Genomic DNA, 19,413 nt, shown 5'->3' with positions numbered 1-19,413 from the left:
TCGACTCGTAGAGTTTCATCTGAGGCTCAGGGGAGATTTCACATGGTATGGAAATGTGTGAGAACGACATTTACAAAGGAATGAGACCGGTGCAGTTTATCACCAGGGTTGGTTACGTTTTGATCGATTGATAGGCCGGCAGATAATTAATTTCTTAACTCTCTTTTATTTTATTTGTGTTGTCCCAGCACTTGACACTACTTCTTGGTTGTTGTCTTTCATTTAAAGTGACAAACCTAAACACAAACGCTACCATTAGTAATTCTCTTTTTTGTTTACATAAGCTGTCATAAGATATCTTCCTCTTTTCCATAAAGGAAGTATAGACTGTTACTTTATAGAAAAGCTGCCCAGATACCGACAACATGATGAGCGACGGGTACAAATCGCTAATTAGATTTTGCATTTACAGGACGCAGCACGGCGGCGTGCACGCTTCACCGACACGTGATGTCGGGGAAATGCAACGCAAGGAACGCCAGCACAGAGCACTTAGCACTCACTGATGACGGGGCAGACAAATGAGCTTGATCATTGCAAGAATTTGCTTCTGTTGTGATCTCCCAGTCAAGCAGAACAAACATTCATTTTAATATCCAGTTTCACAGAAACCACACCCAGCTCAGCTCAGACCAGACTCCTCCGCCGGCCGCACAGCAGTTGCTTCTCTCAGTACGTGAAAGGAAATGAGGACTTAATCACAAGATATTAAAGTTAAACGGCTTTTTCTTTTATTTGGGAGCTTTTGGGACTCGGCACTTCACATGTTGATGTTTCCCACTATTGTTGGCAGAATGTCCTGTTTCCCACTGTTGTGAAAGGGACTTAAAGGAAGTCAGCACAGCAGTTTTGGTGTGCGTGTGTCTGTTCAACCGGAAATGTGACCTAACACTCATAATTAATGGCTGTAATTGGGAACAATAGTGATTTAGCCTCATACGATACCAAAGATAATGCAAACTCTCCTACATGCATGACCAATGACTTCACAAATCACAGAAGAGCCAAAAGAAGAAGAAGAATGTCGAGGATCACCACAGAAAAAGACACGATTACGTTCCTTCTCGGTCATGACATCAACTTATAATCACATCGGGTTTTCGCTTCTGTACACATTTTCAGTTCTGCCTTAATATTTAGAAAATGATTGAGATACAGCAACTATTATATGAATATTACTCAACTTACGTGTGTGTGTGTGTGTGTGTGTGTGTGTGTGTGTGTGTGTGTGTGTGTGTGTGTGTGTGTGTGTGTGTGTGTGTGTGTGTGTGTGTGTGTGTGTGTGTGTGTGTGTGTGTGTGTGTGTGTGTCTCTTTATCTCAGTGGAATTAGACCCGTAGCTCTCGTTCTTATCACTCTGTCCTGTTTGCTCAGACCTTGGCAATCTTCTGCCCCTCAACCGCGGGTTTAAAACAGCGGATTAACCCATTAGTTCTCATCGTTTTCTGCTTTATCCCTCAATCAGCCAGCAGCTAACGTTTCTGTCTGGGTGGCCCCTCCCCGCCCCCCCGACCCGGGTGCCAGCAGGTCCCCACCCCACCCCCCCGTTTAGCCAATTAAGGCATTAAATGAGGCCTAATGTTCTCATAGCTGGCCTTTTTTATTGCAGCATGTGTGTGTGTGTGTGTGTGTGTGTGTGTGTGTGTGTGTGTGTGTGTGTGTGTGTGTGTGTGTGTGTGTGTGTGTGTGTGTGTGTGTGTGTGTGTGTGTGTGTGTGTGTGTGTGTGTGTGTGTGTGTGTGTGTGTGTGTGTGTGTGTGTGTGAGAGATTTGTCTCTTTTGCCACTTGTTTAAAATGTCTGCTCTTTGCTGCACTGGCGCTGTCGTGTTGTCCGTGTTTCACTAAACGCGCCCCTTTCAGTGAAATCATCAGCACATGTCGAGCTCTGCGACTGTATTTATATTTGTCCTTTGGTTTTTGGTGGACGCAGGCACACTTCTGCATTCAGAGAGCTTTAATAGAGGTCTGGCAGCGCAATGGTGGAGGAAATCCTTTATTAGTCTGCAGTATTTCACTAGCGGCCGCTTTCCTGCAGCCGCTCGGATGAAGCGAAGGCCACCCAGCGACGGAGCAAAGCCGTGCGGTTTAGCAGCTGTGATGCGTTTCCTTATCACGGTGGCCAAGGTCTTGTTTTCATAATGGAGCAGGAGACGCAACAAGCGCCCCTCCAGCCCAGGCCCACATTACTCTTGATCCCTGATTTGATGACCGGGGACGGGGTTTGAGGATGACGCTCCCCCGTCCATCCTGTCCTGGCTGTTCTCTGCCCTCTGAGCGGACACGATGAGAACAATGCACGGCGAGGCCACACACTCCATTTAAGACCTTTACACGCTTTACAAGCCGCAATAAATCCATTTACATTTGCATCATCTAGATCTGTTACTACTGAGAAAATAGGCGACGTCAATTTGTGTGTATACATGACGTTAGAAGAAGTTGATTTATTGCCTTAATCGCAGCATAACCAAGCGTTAAAATTGTGTGTGTGTGAGTGTTTGTACTTCCTCAGCCACAGAACACACAGTTTGTTTGTACTGTTGGAACCGTTTTATTCAGACCTCCGCAGGCTCTAACCTGGCTCTCAGTGTGTCCATGTCAAGCAGGATACGCACACGCACAGACGCACGCACAGGCGCACACACACACGCACACACAGACAGACACGCACACACAAACAGACACACACAAACAGACACACACACATACACACACAGGCATCGATTTAAATTTGGCTTCGCCTCACTGGCATGGAACAAAGTGTGCGCATCATGTTTTTGTGTCGTTTTGCAATCATATGACCGTCACGCTGTCATATCAAACAGTTTCTAAAAAGCCTCCGCCCCGCCTCCTCTCTTTAGGGGAAGTGTGTGTGCATATGTGCGTGTCTGTGTGTGTGTGTGTCTGTCTGTTGCACCATCAAGCATGTAAGAAACCATGATGTCTGCGATGAACGTGAGCATGTAACAAAGCCACCACTTCTGCTTCCCTCTCCACAGGAAGAGTCAACAACACTGCTTTGTAACACAGCCACTTCTGTCTTTGACATGACTAACAGCACACACACAAACACACACAAACAGGGAGAGGGAGGGAGAGGATTGTTGGTCACTCAAACATGGAGTGGCCTATTATTTGCACACACACTTACACAACTAACGTTATGGTGTGTGTGTGTGTGTGTGTGTGTGTGTGTGTGTGTGTGTGTGTGTGTGTGTGTGTGTGTGTGTGTGTGTGTGTGTGTGTGTGTGTGTGTGTGTGTGTGTGTGTGTGTGTGTGTGTGTGTGGAGTGTACACATCCACTAAATGTATTTCCACGTATCCAGGCTAATTTACTGCAGACCTATCGGTAATCGTCGTCACCTTTCCAGTGAATGTAATAGCATAGGTGAAGTGTCAGCGATCCAGTGGGGCAAGCCGATCCAGTGGCGCTCCAGCTGGCTCGGGGCTGCTCGCCTCGCAGCAACTGCAACCACTCGACCGTGCCTGCCTGCCTGTCTGCCTGCCTGCCTGCCTGCCTGCCTGCGTCGCTGTAGAAGGCAATGAATCAATATTGAATATCTCTGTCTGCTTGCATCTGCTCCGTCAGTTGTCACTTCCTTCGGCTGCTGAAGAAACACAAGTTTCACAGCTCTTGTTTCCTTGCGCAACACTTCACCCTAACATATCTCACATGACTTAATCCCCCCCCCCCCCCCCCTCCAGTGGGTGCGATTTACTTCAAACTTTAATAAGTAATAAGCATGAACCAGTTTAATGTGACTCTTTGTAAAGAAGAAAGAAAAGGCGTCTTCTCCTTTTGAATGTAACTGAACTTTCCCTTGGCTTGTGTAACTGTGATCACATCCTGAGCTTCATATCTGATACCCACAAGCAGCTTCTTCTATGTTTGCTTAGGCTTATTAGGAAGTACATGTTTGTCTCCTGGTGGGAATGTTTACTTTAAACATTGGACATGCGTATCCTACGTGTGTGTGGATGTGACTGAAGCGTCTGTGCCCCTCTGTCGCTCCCCTCCACCCCTCTGCACTTCAACTCATTACTGCCATCATGACGCTGAGCACAGTAGAAGAACAATTGTGGTGAGAATTGAGACAAGCCCATAGTGATTGAACCTGTGGTCTCTGCTGTCCCAGATATTCTATAGAATTAAGTGGGTCGCCTTGCCTACAGGAGCACCGCACATGAACAAGGGTTTTAATTTATTCACGTCGACTTGTCTCAGCGGAAAGTTCACACCGAAGCGATGGCGCCGCCGGGTAAATGCTGAGTACTGAGACATACTCTGCTTCGGTGAAACCCAAACAACTGAAACCAAGCGCGTAAGAAATCAACTCACTCATATCAGGACAGCATCGATTGAGAAGCAAATGGAATCCAGCCGTTTGCGATGAGAGTGCAGGTGGCCACAGTTCAGGCCTTAGTCAGCGTAGTAGAATGAGTGGCGGCGTACAGTCACCGCCTCTGCACGCCCACCTGCACTGCACTTTAAATTACCCACGTGTGTGTGCCGTGCAGACTCATATCTGAGTAATCTGTGTCCACCCCGGTGTGTATTATCCGGACATTAGAGCACTGTTGGTAAGAAGCGTTACAGGCAAGAAACTCCTCGACTATGATGTTTACTTTCTGGCTGCACATGTTAATGAAGGGGAAAACACACCAGTTATACCTGAGGCAAGTCACACCACAAACTGTGTGTGTGTGTGTGTGTGTGTGTAACTCTAGTCAAGTTTTATCTGACAGAGTTAGATAATGCTGGGTTTGGCGAGGAGGCTGGAACTTGTCTTGTCGCCGCGCCAACCAGGTGAAGAAAGTGCCAGACTCTTCCTGTGATTTCACTTCCTCTGCATGTAACTAAACTAGACCTGAAAACGTTCTGTTCCTGCCAGTGCATCTTATCTGTTTCACTGTGAGTAAGTCAACTCTGCGTGAACCCGGCGGCTGTGTGTGTGACGAGAAATTCAGTTTGGCCATTTGCATTTTGTGTGTGTGAAATTGTCTGTTTTGTTCCCTGTCATGGTTTCCTAACTTGTGATCTGAGCTGACAGGGCCGCTCTCTCGTCACCTTAGAAGTGCTTTACTGAGTTGAGGATAACAAAACGACAAGCGAGGAAAAAGAAAAGTCAGACCAAAAATAAGAGGAAACTAAATGTAGTGTAGCAAATGTTATTAAATCAGAGCATGATTGAATATGATGGGCTGAACCTGTTCCCCTCTGTCTCCCTCAGGTCCTTGTAGTGTGCCTGCACTCTCCTGCCCTTACCTTCGCCCCCATTGCCTCACCTGCAGCAGGACAACCCTTTGAGACGAGTGCAAGGCCCCTATCCTCCACCTCTGAGTGCATGTCTCAGAGCTCTGAGTACCGCCTTCCTCCTCCTCTTCACCCTTAACGACCCACACCTCCGTACAGCCATAACCTCCTGTCCCGAGCCGGCTGGTAGGCTTCCTCTGGTCGACGCATCAGGACCTGACCGGGTGTCCCCTGACAAGTGCTCCTTCAGCGGGGAAGGGAGGGGACAGAAGGCCTCTGAGCGCCGCACCACTTCCCCCCCGGAGATGAAGCTGCAGGCCGTCATGGAGAACCTGCACAGGCAGCAGAGGGCCAAGTTGCTCATGGAGCAGCAGCTCCAGCAGCAAGCCACTGCCCAACAGACTCAGGCCCACGTGGGGGGAGGAGGAGTAGGGGGGGACGAGCCCATGGGGAGCCCCGCGCCCGAGGCAGAGCAGACCCAGATGGCAGCTCTGGCAGCCATGCGAGCGGCGGCGGCCGGGCTGCAGAGGGTGTCAGACAGCCCCATGTCGGACCGCAGCAGTGGTGGCGAGCAGGAGGAGGAGGACGACGATGACGAAGGGGAGGATCGGTACAAGGACATGATGGGGTCAGAGGAGGAAGAGCAGATGTAAGTACTGAATCTGTCTGTCTCTGTCTATCGTTTGTCTGTGTGTTTGTGTTTGTATTTATCTCTCTGTCTCTCCTACAGCAAACAGAAGTGGGATGAGGAAGACTTTGAGGGCGAGATGGAGGAAGACTTCGACGACGACCTGGCGGACGAGGGCCTGCCGACCGGCCGCGACGCCGTGGCCCCCGGGAAAGGCATCCTGCTGCTGCCCCACCGCCAGCTCCACCCCCACTCCCAGCTGCTGAAGGCCCGGCCCTGCGTGGACCAGGAGCCCCGTCTGGCCATCCCGCCCCCGCACGCCACCTACAGCCACCTGGGAGCGCAGGACCACGGCGAGTGGACCTACGAGGAGCAGTTCAGACAGGTAAACGCTTCGGCTTACGTCGTGAATGAGACATGACTTTGAATCTGCTGCAGTTGTCGGCGACTTGTTTTAAATAAGAACCTCTCAGCCGTCGCTGCTGGTTGATTATATTAGGAATCGAAGCTCGATTCCGTCACTTCATCACCGTATCAGCTAACAGCCTAAAATATCCCTAAAGTCAGCTGCTGCAGCACTCCGAGAGCATATATAAATCTGCTCGGTTGTCGAGGACCATCCAGCCACATCTGGGACCCCCCTCCTGCCCCCCAGCCCCTCACATCCACACACACCACATGTCACTTTCTCAGCTGCACACTGAGTAATCTGACCAGGGTGGGAAATTAACACCAGCCACGGGCCAAATGTTGCCAAACGTTCTGCTGAGCCTCCTAGGTGTGTGTGCTTGCCCCCCAGCCCCACCCCCACCCCCACCACCTTCACCCCCCACAAACACCCCAGCCAGACCTGGCAAACTTCCTGCGCTAACACACACACTCTGGGTTTATTTTACCGGTGGATCATTTTCCTGGCCGTATGAGATCTGATATTTCTCGACTTCTATCTAAAAATACGAGTTGTGAATTGCTCTGCCGGGCTGAGGCAGCAAAGCCGGGTGGGCGTCGTGCATTTTAGCACCTTTACCATACAGGTGTTTACTGTAAACATGCCACTGGGCTGCACATTATGGGGGCGGGGCCGAGGGGAGTAACGCAGCCTGTTTACGCGTGCGGATTTAAGAGTTTAGATAGAGAGCTGTTGCTTTTGAATCAAAGTGTGTTGCGCTCGGTCGCCACCATTTTACACACAGATGACAGAATGGCAGCAGCTATCAAAAGTGCAAACACGGCGCCCGTAGCCTGTAGCAGTGTTCTACACCGTGACGCCGCTCATCTTGTTTGCGTAGCCGAGCCGCTCATCAGAAGTTGTTTTACAGAGCACGTTTGATCAGTTGAGGAATCGTGGAGGAGACATTTTGTAAATCCGCAGCGATGTCTAACCCGGTCTGCATCCACTCCATTTCTCATCTGACCACTCATTCTGTAATTGGAGGTCTATTTCTTTTCAAATTACAACGTGTGTGTGGAAGATAAACCCTCCACCCGGCCTCCCCCGCCCTCACTAACACTTTAATTGATACTCTCAGCAGTTGGTGCCGTTTTCATGTGGCTCTGTGCCGTGGGAGTGAGGTATGAAATTAGTTGTGCAGTTTTATCATGCCGTGTCACTCAGCGATGTATCACCCGCTCATGAATATAGTTTCAGTTGCACAATCGTGGCGGCCAGCGTCTTGACTGTTAAGATAGTGTGAACCAATCCGGCCACGATTAAAACCACGCCTACACAATGTCTCCAACCGTGGAGACGGAGTAGAGGGGCCAGTTTAGACGGACGAGTAAGAAGACCAACCGCCAGACGTGGATGCATCAGTGAAGTAAAGGTCGATTTCCATTCATGTCGATGCGTAGCTCGCAGGTTATTTGGATTGTGCGTGGGGAGGAAAGGGTTAAAGCGGTGCAGTTTATTTTGGGCAGGTGGGTGGAGGCCGTTGGAATGTGCCTGAGGGTGGGTGATAATGTGACCACTCTGAGCCGCTGCTCCTCAGCACAAACTCTACGTGCCTCTATCAGCCCACGACAGTTGGAGCTCCTCCAAACCGAACAAACTGCTTCTCTCTCTCTCTCTTTCTCTCTCTCTCTCTCTCTCTGTCTCTGTCTCTGTCTCTCTCTCTCTCTCTCTCTCTCTCTGTGTGTCTTTCTCACTGTCACACACGTGCACACAAACCCAACTTTCAGGTGAAGTTGGCCCCCAGGCCACAATGAGCCAAAGCCCAACCGGCATTTCTAGGAGATCACCCACCGCCTTCTTCTATCTCTGCTGATTTAAAGCCAAAGCAGGAGCAGGCTGTTGTTTTAGTGATACCAGTGCAGGCCCACTTCCTACACCTGGTTGACTAAATGTTGATATAGCAGCAACTTTAGCTCTTTGCATTCTAAAGCGTTCTAAGCATTGTGTGGCTGGTTGAGTGCTATCATTCAAACTAAGCATCATCCATTTGCGACAGTGGGTTAGTGGGGAAACTGTAACACTAAGTAGTCGCCGTTAAGCAGCAGCATTTGCCGTTGTAGAATTAGAGAAAGCAAACCTGCATGATTCCTCTTAAATCCTCAATCGCCCCTTTTGTGCTTTGCAGCCCGGATGCAGAGTCTCAATGCTTCATATTGCTTGTTTACATCTGTGAACTTAGAGTTGTAGCGCTTTAATGTGATTGGATGTGCTATGCAAGGTCAGCGCTGACTGTGTCAAAGGTGACGGCAGTAGAGTGTGGTGACTTGTGTGTTTCTTAAGAGCGTGCTCAGATGAGGCGTCCACTTCTGCCGGTTTCACAGCCAATGAATGACTTACTGCTGTGTTGAGCATTCCTGTGATGATCATGTGGAAGGAGCTTAATCTGTCATAGTGCCCCAGGAATTCATTTGACCGGTGAATTTTTTTAAAGCAAACCCTGGTTATACCTAGTTTTGATACACAGTAAAAGAGAAACCTTTTCCATTTTGACCCTCTGCACTTCACAGACGCTTTAGTCGCTCATTTTCTACCTCCAGAACAACTCTGCGTGCCAGAAATGTGCATCTAAAACAACAGCTTTCATCAACGTGTGATCTCTCCGTACAACTGCCCCACCTCCCCCAACCCCCCCTCTCTTTTATAAACAATGTCCTCCTCAGGCCAGAAAGCGTCCAGAGAACACGCAGAGCCTTTGAAGTCTCCTCTCCCCGCGTCTCTGTCTGCTTTACACACCAGCAGCAGCAGCAGCCGGGGCAGATGGAGCCCAGATGGACAGTAAAGTAGGGACGTCTTTAAAAATTCATGGCACTCACCATGATCAGGGGCGAATGGAGGGGAGTTGGCATTAAACATTAAATTGCTCAGACACACACACACACACACACACACACACACACACTCAATGAGAGCAGGGGGAGGGGGGCTGTAACTGACCACAGGAAGTGTAGTCTGAATGTGAGCCAATTGGGAGTGACACTTATTGGGATTACCCGTCAGGTTTGTGCTGATACAGCTGTCTGATAAGTGCTGGCCGGGTTTATAACCTACAGGCCCTCTGACGCGCCACATTCTTACGCTGGTACGAACGAGCTCGGACCGCACTGTGGTTTGATCCTCTTCATATAAAGCTGGCACATTTTAATTAGTTTAGTGGGTTTGTTGAGTGAGTGAGCGACTACGTTAGATACTCAATATATGGTTTCCTTCACGTCCTCTATGACTTTTATACAACAGTGTTTGGTATCGATACTATTTCCTTCCTGAATCCTAAAATTCTCCGTCCTTTTAAACTGATGTGAAACCAGAATGAGAGAAATGAAAGCTCTCAGTACTGCTTGGTCCAAATTAATTCAACTGTTTGTTCCACTTGTTCGTTAATTCCAACTCTACATTACGTCTCCTTACGTCTTCACCGAGTGTCTTTTTTTGCAAAGCACGCCGTCTTGGATCTGTTTGCACAACATGAGTCAGCGTTGGGTTAACCCATAAGCTCAAGGGATTTTATTCATTTAGTTTATCTGCACGGAAAAAAGCTATGTGTGCTGCACCCTGTGCTTAAAAAATAAAACAAGGGGTTAAAGGCCGCTATTCATGTCAAAACAAAAGGCTAAAAACAGGACGAGGCGGCACGGGAAGGACTATTAAAGACTCGATGTAGTGCCAAGGCCGAGCAGCGAGAGGAAACTGTAGGTGTGACCGAGGGAACAGGAAAAAGACTCGTTTGGTGTTAAGACTTTGAAGCGGTGCCAAGTGGTGTGTAGTACACGCTCGTTCTGAGTGCGAGCATTTGAACCGCGTCCAACACCGAGCGTGCAGCGTGGAGCTGATGTCAGAAAACTATACAGCCAAGGGGATTCTGGAAATTGGCAGGCGCTCAATACTCAGCAAGAGGGGAGGGGGTGGAAACAGGAATGTAAACAAAGATTGCGTAAAGGCTGCGACTCGTTCTTCCCCCGGCTGAAGTGTTTTTTGTGTTTTATTTCATTTCTTCTGCCTTGTCTCAGGATATATGTGTGCGCCGACATACAAATGTCAGATTCTTTCCTGACTTTGATGCTATCAAAGCCTCGATAGAAGGACAGGAAATACAATACGTCCGTACCGTTATGCATGAATCTTATTCTTTCATCTGGTCCTTTCTCCTCTCTCCCAGTGTGCGTTGCCTTCGCGCCTTTCTCCCTTTTTGTCCCTGCGTGAGGAATGCCATACTGTAGCCTTGTGTGTCAATATGAGCGCAGTGACATAACGGCGCTGAATGGCCGGAGACGTCAACAAACAAAACACCAAGTGACATCTTTGGAGACAACAAACCCAGCGGAATGCATTCATTTGAACAAAGAGCTGTGCATCTGCGGCGTGGCCTTTACATGTGTCTGAAAAGGTGGCCTGTGCGCTGAAAGCCTTCATTCAGCGCAGGATCGATTGAGAAATAGGTCAAACATAGATAAAGACACTTTGCTGCACATTTTCAAGGTCTGAATCGCCCTTTGTGTACATAAGGGAATAAAACTGGAAGACATTGCCCTGGAAAATAGCTCTTTGTGTACGGAGATATGCCTCTTTTTGGCTCTACAGTGAATACACACACACACACACACACACACACACACACACACACACACACACACACACACACACACACACACACACACACACACACACACACACACACATTCACAGTGGCCTCTGACACACCATCACAAAGAACCCTATTAGTGCTTTGATCCATGACCATTAGGACACATTTGACCCCTGGAACAACACCCTGCCTGCCCCATTCGTCTGGATCAACCGGTCCTCCTCAACTTTTTGGGCGCGGTTGAACCTCTGCTTCGTCTGCGCTGGGATACAACCTGCAGGTCATTTCCCCATATTGGGCTCTCATTTCGACCCATGTTCAGTTCTGTTTGTTGAGGCCAGGGGTTTGTTTAACCGTACGCTTATTGATTCTGTTGCGTTTTGGTCCACGTCACCCAACATCTCAATCTCTGCAGAGCCACGTTGGTAGGGAGATGTCCTTCTCCGCGGGGGCAGCGCGGGGATGGGGCAGATGATGTTTTAAGGCCGTCATTGTCAACCATTAAACTCTGTGACCAACCCCCGCCATCAATTGCTTTGATTGACGGTCCAAACACCCCGGTGCGTGTGTCATATCCTCCTCACAGCAAGCTGCTTCCTGTCGCGGAGCAACAGACCAACCAGGTCTAACATCTAACGCATATCTTCATTCTGTTTGGAGATGGCGGGGATTCGTAATTCAGAGAAAATGTTTTCTCCTCTGTTGCGGAACCGTCCTATCTCTGTCTTCATCTCGGTGCTGTAGGAGACGTATGTTATCACGGCATCTGCACCGGCGCTGAGCACACATGTTCCACTTAAACACTGGAAAGGGCGGGTTTAAGATTTTATAACTTTAATCTGACCGTATGTTGGTTTGCAGCGGGTTGGGAAGCTTTCATGTCCCGGGCTTTAAGATGCTCAACACAGAGTTTGCTGGATGACCTCACTTTCTTTCTAGAACATATAAGTTGGTACCATTGGTTGTTGACAAAGTGTTCTAATACAACTTATTTACCAGCATGCCAGTGTACATCTGTGTGTGTGTGTGTGTGTATGGTTGCTGACATGAGGCGTTTATGATCTGAAATAGCTGCTGCAATTTTTTTTTTACGGCCCTGTGTCAGTCAGTTTGTTTCCTGCCCCTGTTTGCTTCCCATCGCCGTGGTACCGCTCATTAAACAGGAAGGGTAGAACAGATTGCTCGCAGCTTCACGTGTCAAAGCTCTCGCCGAGCAGTTTCTTATTCCACATCCAAATCTATAAGCGGACGCAGCTGACAGAAGTGGGCAGGTCTGGAGCGCGGGCGGGCGGGCGGGCGGGCGTGTGACGGCGCTCATTACAGCTTCATGTCACGTCTTCATCAACAGGTTTTCACCCTTTTGTCATGTCAGCAGGAGATACTGTGCATCCACTTATATCCTCAAGCAGCTGCACATAAAAATACTTTGGCGAAGCTCGACAGATTGAGGTCTCACCTGCAAATTTGTTCGCGTGTGAGGAAACAAGGCTCCCATAGCTGGAAGATTTAACCGTAGGTTTACTGAAGGAGGAGTACAGGATTCTGGATTTTACAATGTTGGCTCGGGGAGTTTTATTAAACGGCTTTGTAAACCTCCTGCACTGCTTCTGTACAGTTGCGTGTTGCTGTCGTTCCAGATAGGGAAGCTGCACAAACAGCTTCTGGCGCTCTGGTTTGACGTCGCCTCTGCATCCTCAGTCGATGAGATTCGATCTACGGGAGTCGAGCAGTCGGTTGGGATCATGACTTGTTTCATCCAGCCTGTCAATACAACAGCGTTGTGTGTGTGTGTGTGTGTGTGTGTGTGTGTGTGTGTGTGTGTGTGTGTGTGTGTGTGTGTGTGTGTGTGTGTGTGTGTGTGTGTGTGTGTGTGTGTGTGTGTGTGTGTGTGTGTGTGTGTGTGTGTGTGTGTGTGTGTGTGTGTGTGTGTGCTTGACATCGAGATCAAGCGCAGAGGTGATAGCTATGGATTGATTGTTGACTTCACTGTTAGCTGGAGGCTCAACACTCCTGCAGCTATTTGGTATTAAAGTGTCAGAAGTCACCTGTTTGGGCTCGACCCGAATTTCTGGTTAATGGATTATGCAAGGCAAACCTGCATCATAACCCTGTCAGCAGAACAACACGTTTGATAGAGTGACAGACACCAATCTCTCAGAGGGCGGTAGGAAATAGAAACGTTCACGCTGACAGTTTAAGAACCCCAGGAATTATTTGCAACATTATTTTGATATCCAGTGTCAGGTTAGTGGGTTAGGGTTGTCACTGTAAAGCTAAAAGCTGCTACTCATGTTTCCAGCAACTAAAGACAAATATGTGACAAAGCTGTACGTATATACCTTAACATATTCAAAAGGTTTCTCCGAGTGTAGATGACGTTATCGAGTCTCAGTGAGCACAGCGGGGCAAATACTTCATCCGATTGCTCCGGAAAACACAAATCAATCTTAAGCTATTGAACTCCGCTGCCACCGCCGCTTCACGTTATGTGAATGTGACTTTTGCCCTACATCTTTTTGAGGGGGAGAGAGGAAACCTTGCCACATTGTTTACACACGTTTACTGTGTTCTGCCAGTTCTCAGAATGACCTTATCAGAGTATTCAAGTGTTGTTTTGGTCAAAATTAATTAGGAACTTAACACATTTGGGTCTGTCCAACCATCTGTTTTTGATCTATTCCTCTTTTTTTCTGTGGTCCTTTTGTCAATAGAAGTATTCCTCAGATATAGAGGTGTGTGTGCCACGTAGTCGGGGCACCTCAGTCTCATCTGAGTGGGGATTTCAGATTCAAAGCCTCTATTATGTGCTATTTGACACTTGTGGACTTCTGGCTCCCAAACTGCAATTTGCATTAATGGTGGAATAACCCCCCCTCCCCTACACACACACACACACGCACACCCCACCCCTACAGTATCACCTACCACAGCCGCTTTGATGGCTGCTCGGCGGGGCAACAGGCCGCTCCGACTCTCTGGTTACTGATTATTGGCAGTATAATAGCACTTAGTTTTCTGTCTCTGCTGCCTGTTTATAATTGATCAGATGGGTTGACCTACATACAGGATCAAGATGGAAAACTGCCACCAGACAAACATTTCTAAATATCTCCTCACCAGCGGCTGTGGCGTGAGTCTTCTCTTTGCGTGTCGGCAGCTAAACCAACCAACATTTGGGATTATGAAATGTTCTTTACTCTTTTTCCTCCGATATCTGACTTGGAAGTGCAGGGAGAAAGAAAAGCTTACAGATACCTAAAACTTCTCACATGGTACGGAATGCTGAACAACCCGCAGCCTTGTAACGATCTGGTGAAGGGATCAGTTAGAGGGGTGTGTACTCGCTCCCAGCGTTACCAGTTGGCCCAGTTTCTTGTCATTTGTCTGAGAGCTTTTAATCCAGGAGAGGCCCCGGCGTGTTTGCTATAGATCTGAGCTGACATGAAAACCTATGTCGCTGTATGGTAACCACACCCACCATAGCCTGATAAGCATGCTGTGTGTCTGGGGTGTGTGTGTGTGTGTGCGTGCGTGTGTGCGTGTGTGTGTGTGTGTGTCTATAGAGCACATAAAGGATATAGTGTATGGAAATGAGAGAGAGAGAGAGAGAGGGAGAGAGTAGTGGTCTATCGGGTTGGACAGGAGCCTGATTGGCTTGTTTGCAGGGCGTCAGGAGCTTTGGTCAGCCAGGCGTCCAACTCTGATGATATCACACACACACACACACAGACACACACGCACACACACTCACACGCACACACACCCCTTTCCTGTTTCGGCGTGTCAGCTTTTGCTCTCCACAATGCAGCTGGTCCATTAGCAGCTTCCGTTTGGAGCCACAGGTCGTCACGTTATGTCACGCAGTCAGCCAGCGCCGATAGCAGATTAAAAGCTCGCCTTGATATCTTCCTTGGGCGTGTTCGTCGCCTGCTCACACATACGCGCGGCCTCCGTCTAGTCACGTGTCGCCTCAGATTAGCAATGTAGAGAGGAGACACCCTTGTTGTGACCGCAGACTCCTGAAGAACATTCTCTCCTCACTGGACTGGAAGCCGCGTCACTCGCCACATCTGGGGACTTCTGCACCGTGCTCCCCCTCCCCCCTTCTTCCCCTCTTCCTCCCCTCTTCCTCCCCTCTTACCCCCTCCCCGTCCTCCATGCGGGCAGCGTTCCCACCATGCCAATAGGCTAATCTGAGTGTGTGATTGGGACAGCGGGGGAAAGAGAGGGGGAGAGGGTGAATAAAGTTGTGTGGGGGATGGTAGAGTGGAGTATAGGGCGGTCATTTCCAAGATTTATGGTGCGCCACTTCACAAAATGCATGCATCCTGTAATTAAGCCCCCCCCCCCCCCCCCACTCCTTTGCCTCCAGCAGGCCTGTACATTAGCAGGCATCCCCCCACCGCCCTCTTCAATCCAACCCCCCAACCCCTAGATAATGCGATCTTATGGCAGCGCGGCGTCACTAATGAGCACTGAATGCCACAATGAAGGAAGCTCTGTTAGAAGTTTGAGGCCACCGCTGTCGCCGCCGTAGCCCAGTTTAGGAGACTCGCCTTTTCATTTACACTGTTCTCAGGGTGTGCATGTGTGTGTGTTTGCTGAAAGGCTCTAGAGTAAATGTCAGCAGTTGTTTGTTGTGTGCTGATGTGGGGGGGGGGGGGGGGCAAGGAAAGGCGTTTTTCTTCAAATTCCCCCACAGCTGTTTCCTCTGAGCTGGCAGGTCTGCAGGCCGCTCTCTCGCCTGTGTATTGTAACAGCGAGCCGTGTTTGTGCCCAGAGCTGTGGTTTGGTGTGGTAATGTTCAGGCGCAGACGGGATAATCACTACTGCACGTTCTGAAACTACATGACATCATAATGCTGCGTGTGTGTGTGTGGCGGTAGTTGTGTGTGTCGCTCAAAACAAGTCAATGAAAACCACCAGGGCCTCCAACGCAGTGTAGATATTCCACGATCCGACTTAGGGTGGAAAAACAACCGCAGGCTCCGTGGCCTCACTCTGTGCCCCCGAGTGGGTGCCCCACTTTTACTTTCATTGAACCTTCCGGAGCCCGGGGCCCCGGTAGCAGCTGGGCCCACATCAGGTTCCCATCAAGTCAGGCTGGTCAGCAGCATTTCTCTCTCGCTCTGTCTCTCTCTATCTCTCTCTGTCTCTCTCTGTCTCTCTCTCTCTTTCTCTCTCTCTCTCTCTCTCTCTCATATCTTCAGCACTGACTGTCTCATTTATAAGTGACAAAATGAGGTTGCTCAGTTGGATACTTGCTCATTTTTGCTGCCCCTCCTTGTGTCATTGTAACGGTGCCTGGCTGGCAGCTGCAGTCTGTTTAACCCCTCTGCTCTTCCTCTCCACAGCTGTATGAACTGGATGGAGACCCAAAGAGGAAAGAGTTTCTGGACGACCTCTTCAGCTTCATGCAAAAGAGAGGTATGCTGAAATGTGTGTGTGTGTCTAAGTCCCCTCTCCTCATCCATTCAGTTTCTTATCTGGTGATATAATATCTCCCCCCCTGCTCTACTGTATGTAGAGTCATAGAGAGGCTTTGACTCTTATAGCTGAATAGAGAATATCTCCCTTCCTCTCCCTCTGACACATGACACAGCCCCCTCATCTCATCTTTCACCTCGCTGGGTGGGGTCTTTATTCATTTCGGAGATGATTGCTTTATGGTGGTGCGGCCCCTTGCGGTTCCCAGGCTATAACTAGAAGGGACACGTCGTATCAATGCCTGGGAATGGATTGGTTTACCTTCCCATCCCGCTGCTCGTCCACACAGCCCCTCCCCCATCATATACACACACACACACACACAGGCCCAGGGCACACAGATACACACACACACACACATAGGGTCAGTCATATTAGTGATGTACACAACCTCACAACGGTGCCTTCTTCTTGTCCCGAGGGTTGCAGGAAAGGCCGTGAGTTCAGATCTCCTCTGGGTGCCATACAGGTTTGTCAGCTCGACATCCTGTAGTGACTCATCACTCGTATAATCGGACCAACAGGTTTACAACTGACAACACGCAGACGTGCGAGCTCCCGACACAAAAAACCCGCACTTGATGCAGTGAAGCGTCGGGGGGGTTGCAGCTCTCGGGCGGGTCTGCCAGCTCTGCTCCCTGTATCTGAGATCGCCCTCTGCAGTTCACACAGAGAAGGCAGCAGAGTCTCCTTTGACTCCTGTAGCCAGTGTGTATCATTTACAGAGGAGTTTAAGTATAGCTTTGATTCATGCCTGCGGTAGAATCCCTTAGTCGGATAACTGTACACGTTAGGAGAATGTTGTCGGGTGTTGATGTTGCACACGTTTAGAATTTGCGTTGTTTTCAACACTTGGAAATTGCTAAAAGTCTTAGCAGCACAACCTGAGCCTCCATAACTTCAGCAGCCTAAGTAGCAACATGTGTAACATTTACAGATTGCTGATGTGTCATTATTGTGTTTTTCCCGCAGTTTCCCCTTTTATTTCTTGGCTTCATTTCAGATTTTCATTTCCCCGCTCATATTCTAGTTTCGTCTTTCCAACCACCCGCTGTTGCCATGTAAAGGGTTTCCCACTGTGCTTTCCCTGCTAACCCCCGCCCCTTTGGCACGTGTGTGTGTGTGTGTGTTGTTCCAGGAACCCCAGTGAATCGTATCCCCATCATGGCCAAGCAGGTCCTGGATCTGTACATGCTCTACCGGCTGGTCACAGAGAAGGGCGGCCTGGTGGAGGTCATCAACAAGAAACTGTGGAGGGAGATCACCAAGGGACTCAACCTGCCTACCTCAATCACCAGTGCAGCCTTCACCCTCCGCACACAGTGAGTACACACACACACACACACACACACACACACACACACACACGATAATGGCAAATCTGATTCCATTTCCTTTAACCTCACACAGGCGTGATGGATTTGTCTCTTGTTCCCATCAGTTAAGAGCTCATTAAAAACAAAGATTGATTATTACTTAAGTTTTGAGGTCAATTTCTATGGTTACTTTAAATTTCATTATGAGTTTCTTGCGAGCTCAGCGTTTCACCCCCAGTCACCCTGAATGACCTTCTGTGCTGTGCTGATGCTGTATGAAGCTGCAGGTTAAAGGTCACCACCCATCACTGCTTTCAGATACATGAAGTACCTGTACCCGTATGAATGTGATAAGAAGAGTCTCAGCAACCCCAATGAGCTCCAGGCGGCCATCGACAGCAACCGGCGGGAGGGCCGGCGGCAGGGCTTTGGCAGCTCCCTCTTCACCTACTCACCCAACGGGACGCCCACCATGCTGTCCTCACCCAAGCTGCCATCCAGCCTGGGCTTACCTGTGGGCACCAACGGAGCCTCGCTCACCCCCATCCACAGGATCAAGAAAGGTGAGGTGTTTTACCTAAGAGGGCTTAAAGGTCACAGCAACACACGCCACGTTTGTATAGATTGATGTGATCACGTTGTTCTCCCTTTGACCTTTCTGACTCTCTGTGCTGTCTGACCAGAAGAGGAGGGAGCTCAGCATCTGCCAGGGCTCGGGTTGGCTCGCTTGCCGTCAGGGCACTTGGCAGGTCACTCTGTGGCTGCGGTGCAGGCAGCCCAGGCAGCGATGGCGGCTCAGGTGGCGGCTCTGGAGCAGCTGAGGGACAAACTGGAGGCGGGCGAGCCCCCAGAGAAGAAGATGGCGCTACAGGCCGAGGAACACCACCGGCTGCTGCAGAGAGCGCTGCAACACAACCTCTTGGCGATGACCGCTCAGTTACCGATGAACATCCGCATCAACAACCAAGGTACTGAGCACCGAGGAGCTGTGTGATCAATCTAAAGAGTCATATTGTTATTAGAATTGACTTCACTGAAGTTGGGTGAATATTATGCAATAGATGTGTGAACACCAACAGGGAGTCAAACAGGATGTAGATTGCACAATTACAATGAAAGTGTTTTCTCCTAAACTTCAGGTGAAGTTTTGATTCTTAATAAAAGAAAAGAGTCGTTTATGTTTTGTGTCAGAGTTGGATTTCACCCATAGTTTTCCTGGCAGTTGGTACTGATGTCTTAAGACACGTTTGTCATCCAGCCACAAACCACAACACTCAAGAGAGAGGAAGTAATGCACAGCAGGTCTACATGTTGAACTGTAACATATAGGAGCAGCACACACACACACATACATGTTCCCCTGTGAGGGGATTCCCTGCTGCATGCAGGCACCTTGATCTTATAGATATCTGATAACACACCATATGTTTCTTAGTACTGGGAATACACATGACTTCTGAGAAACAGCAGGTTATGAGCTCGGCACAGGAAGATCTAAACTCAGGAGGTGTGTGTGACGTTGTGTCGTTTGTGGCTATGAAAGTCTCGTCTGACTCCCGTCTCTGCTCTCTTGGTTCTGTTCTTTGGCAGACGGCAGACAGGACTCGGCCCTGAACCTCACCACAAACGGGACGAGCAGCATCAGCATGTCAGTGGAGCTCAATGGAGTGGTGTACACCGGTCAGTACACAAGAACCC

The 19,413-nt window shown here is 49.2% G+C and overlaps 1 protein-coding gene across 2 annotated transcripts in view; it reads left to right on the top strand.

The window, feature by feature from the left end:
* Positions 1-19,413, top strand: part of arid3a (AT-rich interactive domain 3A) — a 32,372-nt gene that overhangs the window by 7,360 nt on the left and 5,599 nt on the right. The window contains exons 2-8 of one of the 2 annotated variants that reach the window (XM_076152986.1): positions 5,232-5,903; positions 5,985-6,267; positions 16,267-16,339; positions 17,538-17,721; positions 18,034-18,278; positions 18,402-18,683; positions 19,306-19,395. In XM_076152986.1, the coding sequence (XP_076009101.1) occupies positions 5,560-5,903; positions 5,985-6,267; positions 16,267-16,339; positions 17,538-17,721; positions 18,034-18,278; positions 18,402-18,683; positions 19,306-19,395 (1,501 nt within the window). In that variant the 5' untranslated portion in view covers positions 5,232-5,559. Of the gene's footprint in view, positions 1-5,231; positions 5,904-5,984; positions 6,268-16,266; positions 16,340-17,537; positions 17,722-18,033; positions 18,279-18,398; positions 18,684-19,305; positions 19,396-19,413 lie in introns of both variants that reach the window. The other variant, XM_076152985.1, reaches the window with a different exon arrangement.

The sequence above is a fragment of the Genypterus blacodes genome, unplaced genomic scaffold (genome assembly GCF_046128005.1).
Source record: "Genypterus blacodes isolate CSIRO-AG114 ecotype Tasmania unplaced genomic scaffold, CSIRO-AGI_Gbla_v1 ptg000058l_1, whole genome shotgun sequence".
NCBI lineage: Eukaryota > Metazoa > Chordata > Actinopteri > Ophidiiformes > Ophidiidae > Genypterus > Genypterus blacodes.
The sequence above is the reverse complement of the archived record's forward strand: the minus strand, read 5'-3'. Positions and strand labels throughout refer to the sequence as shown.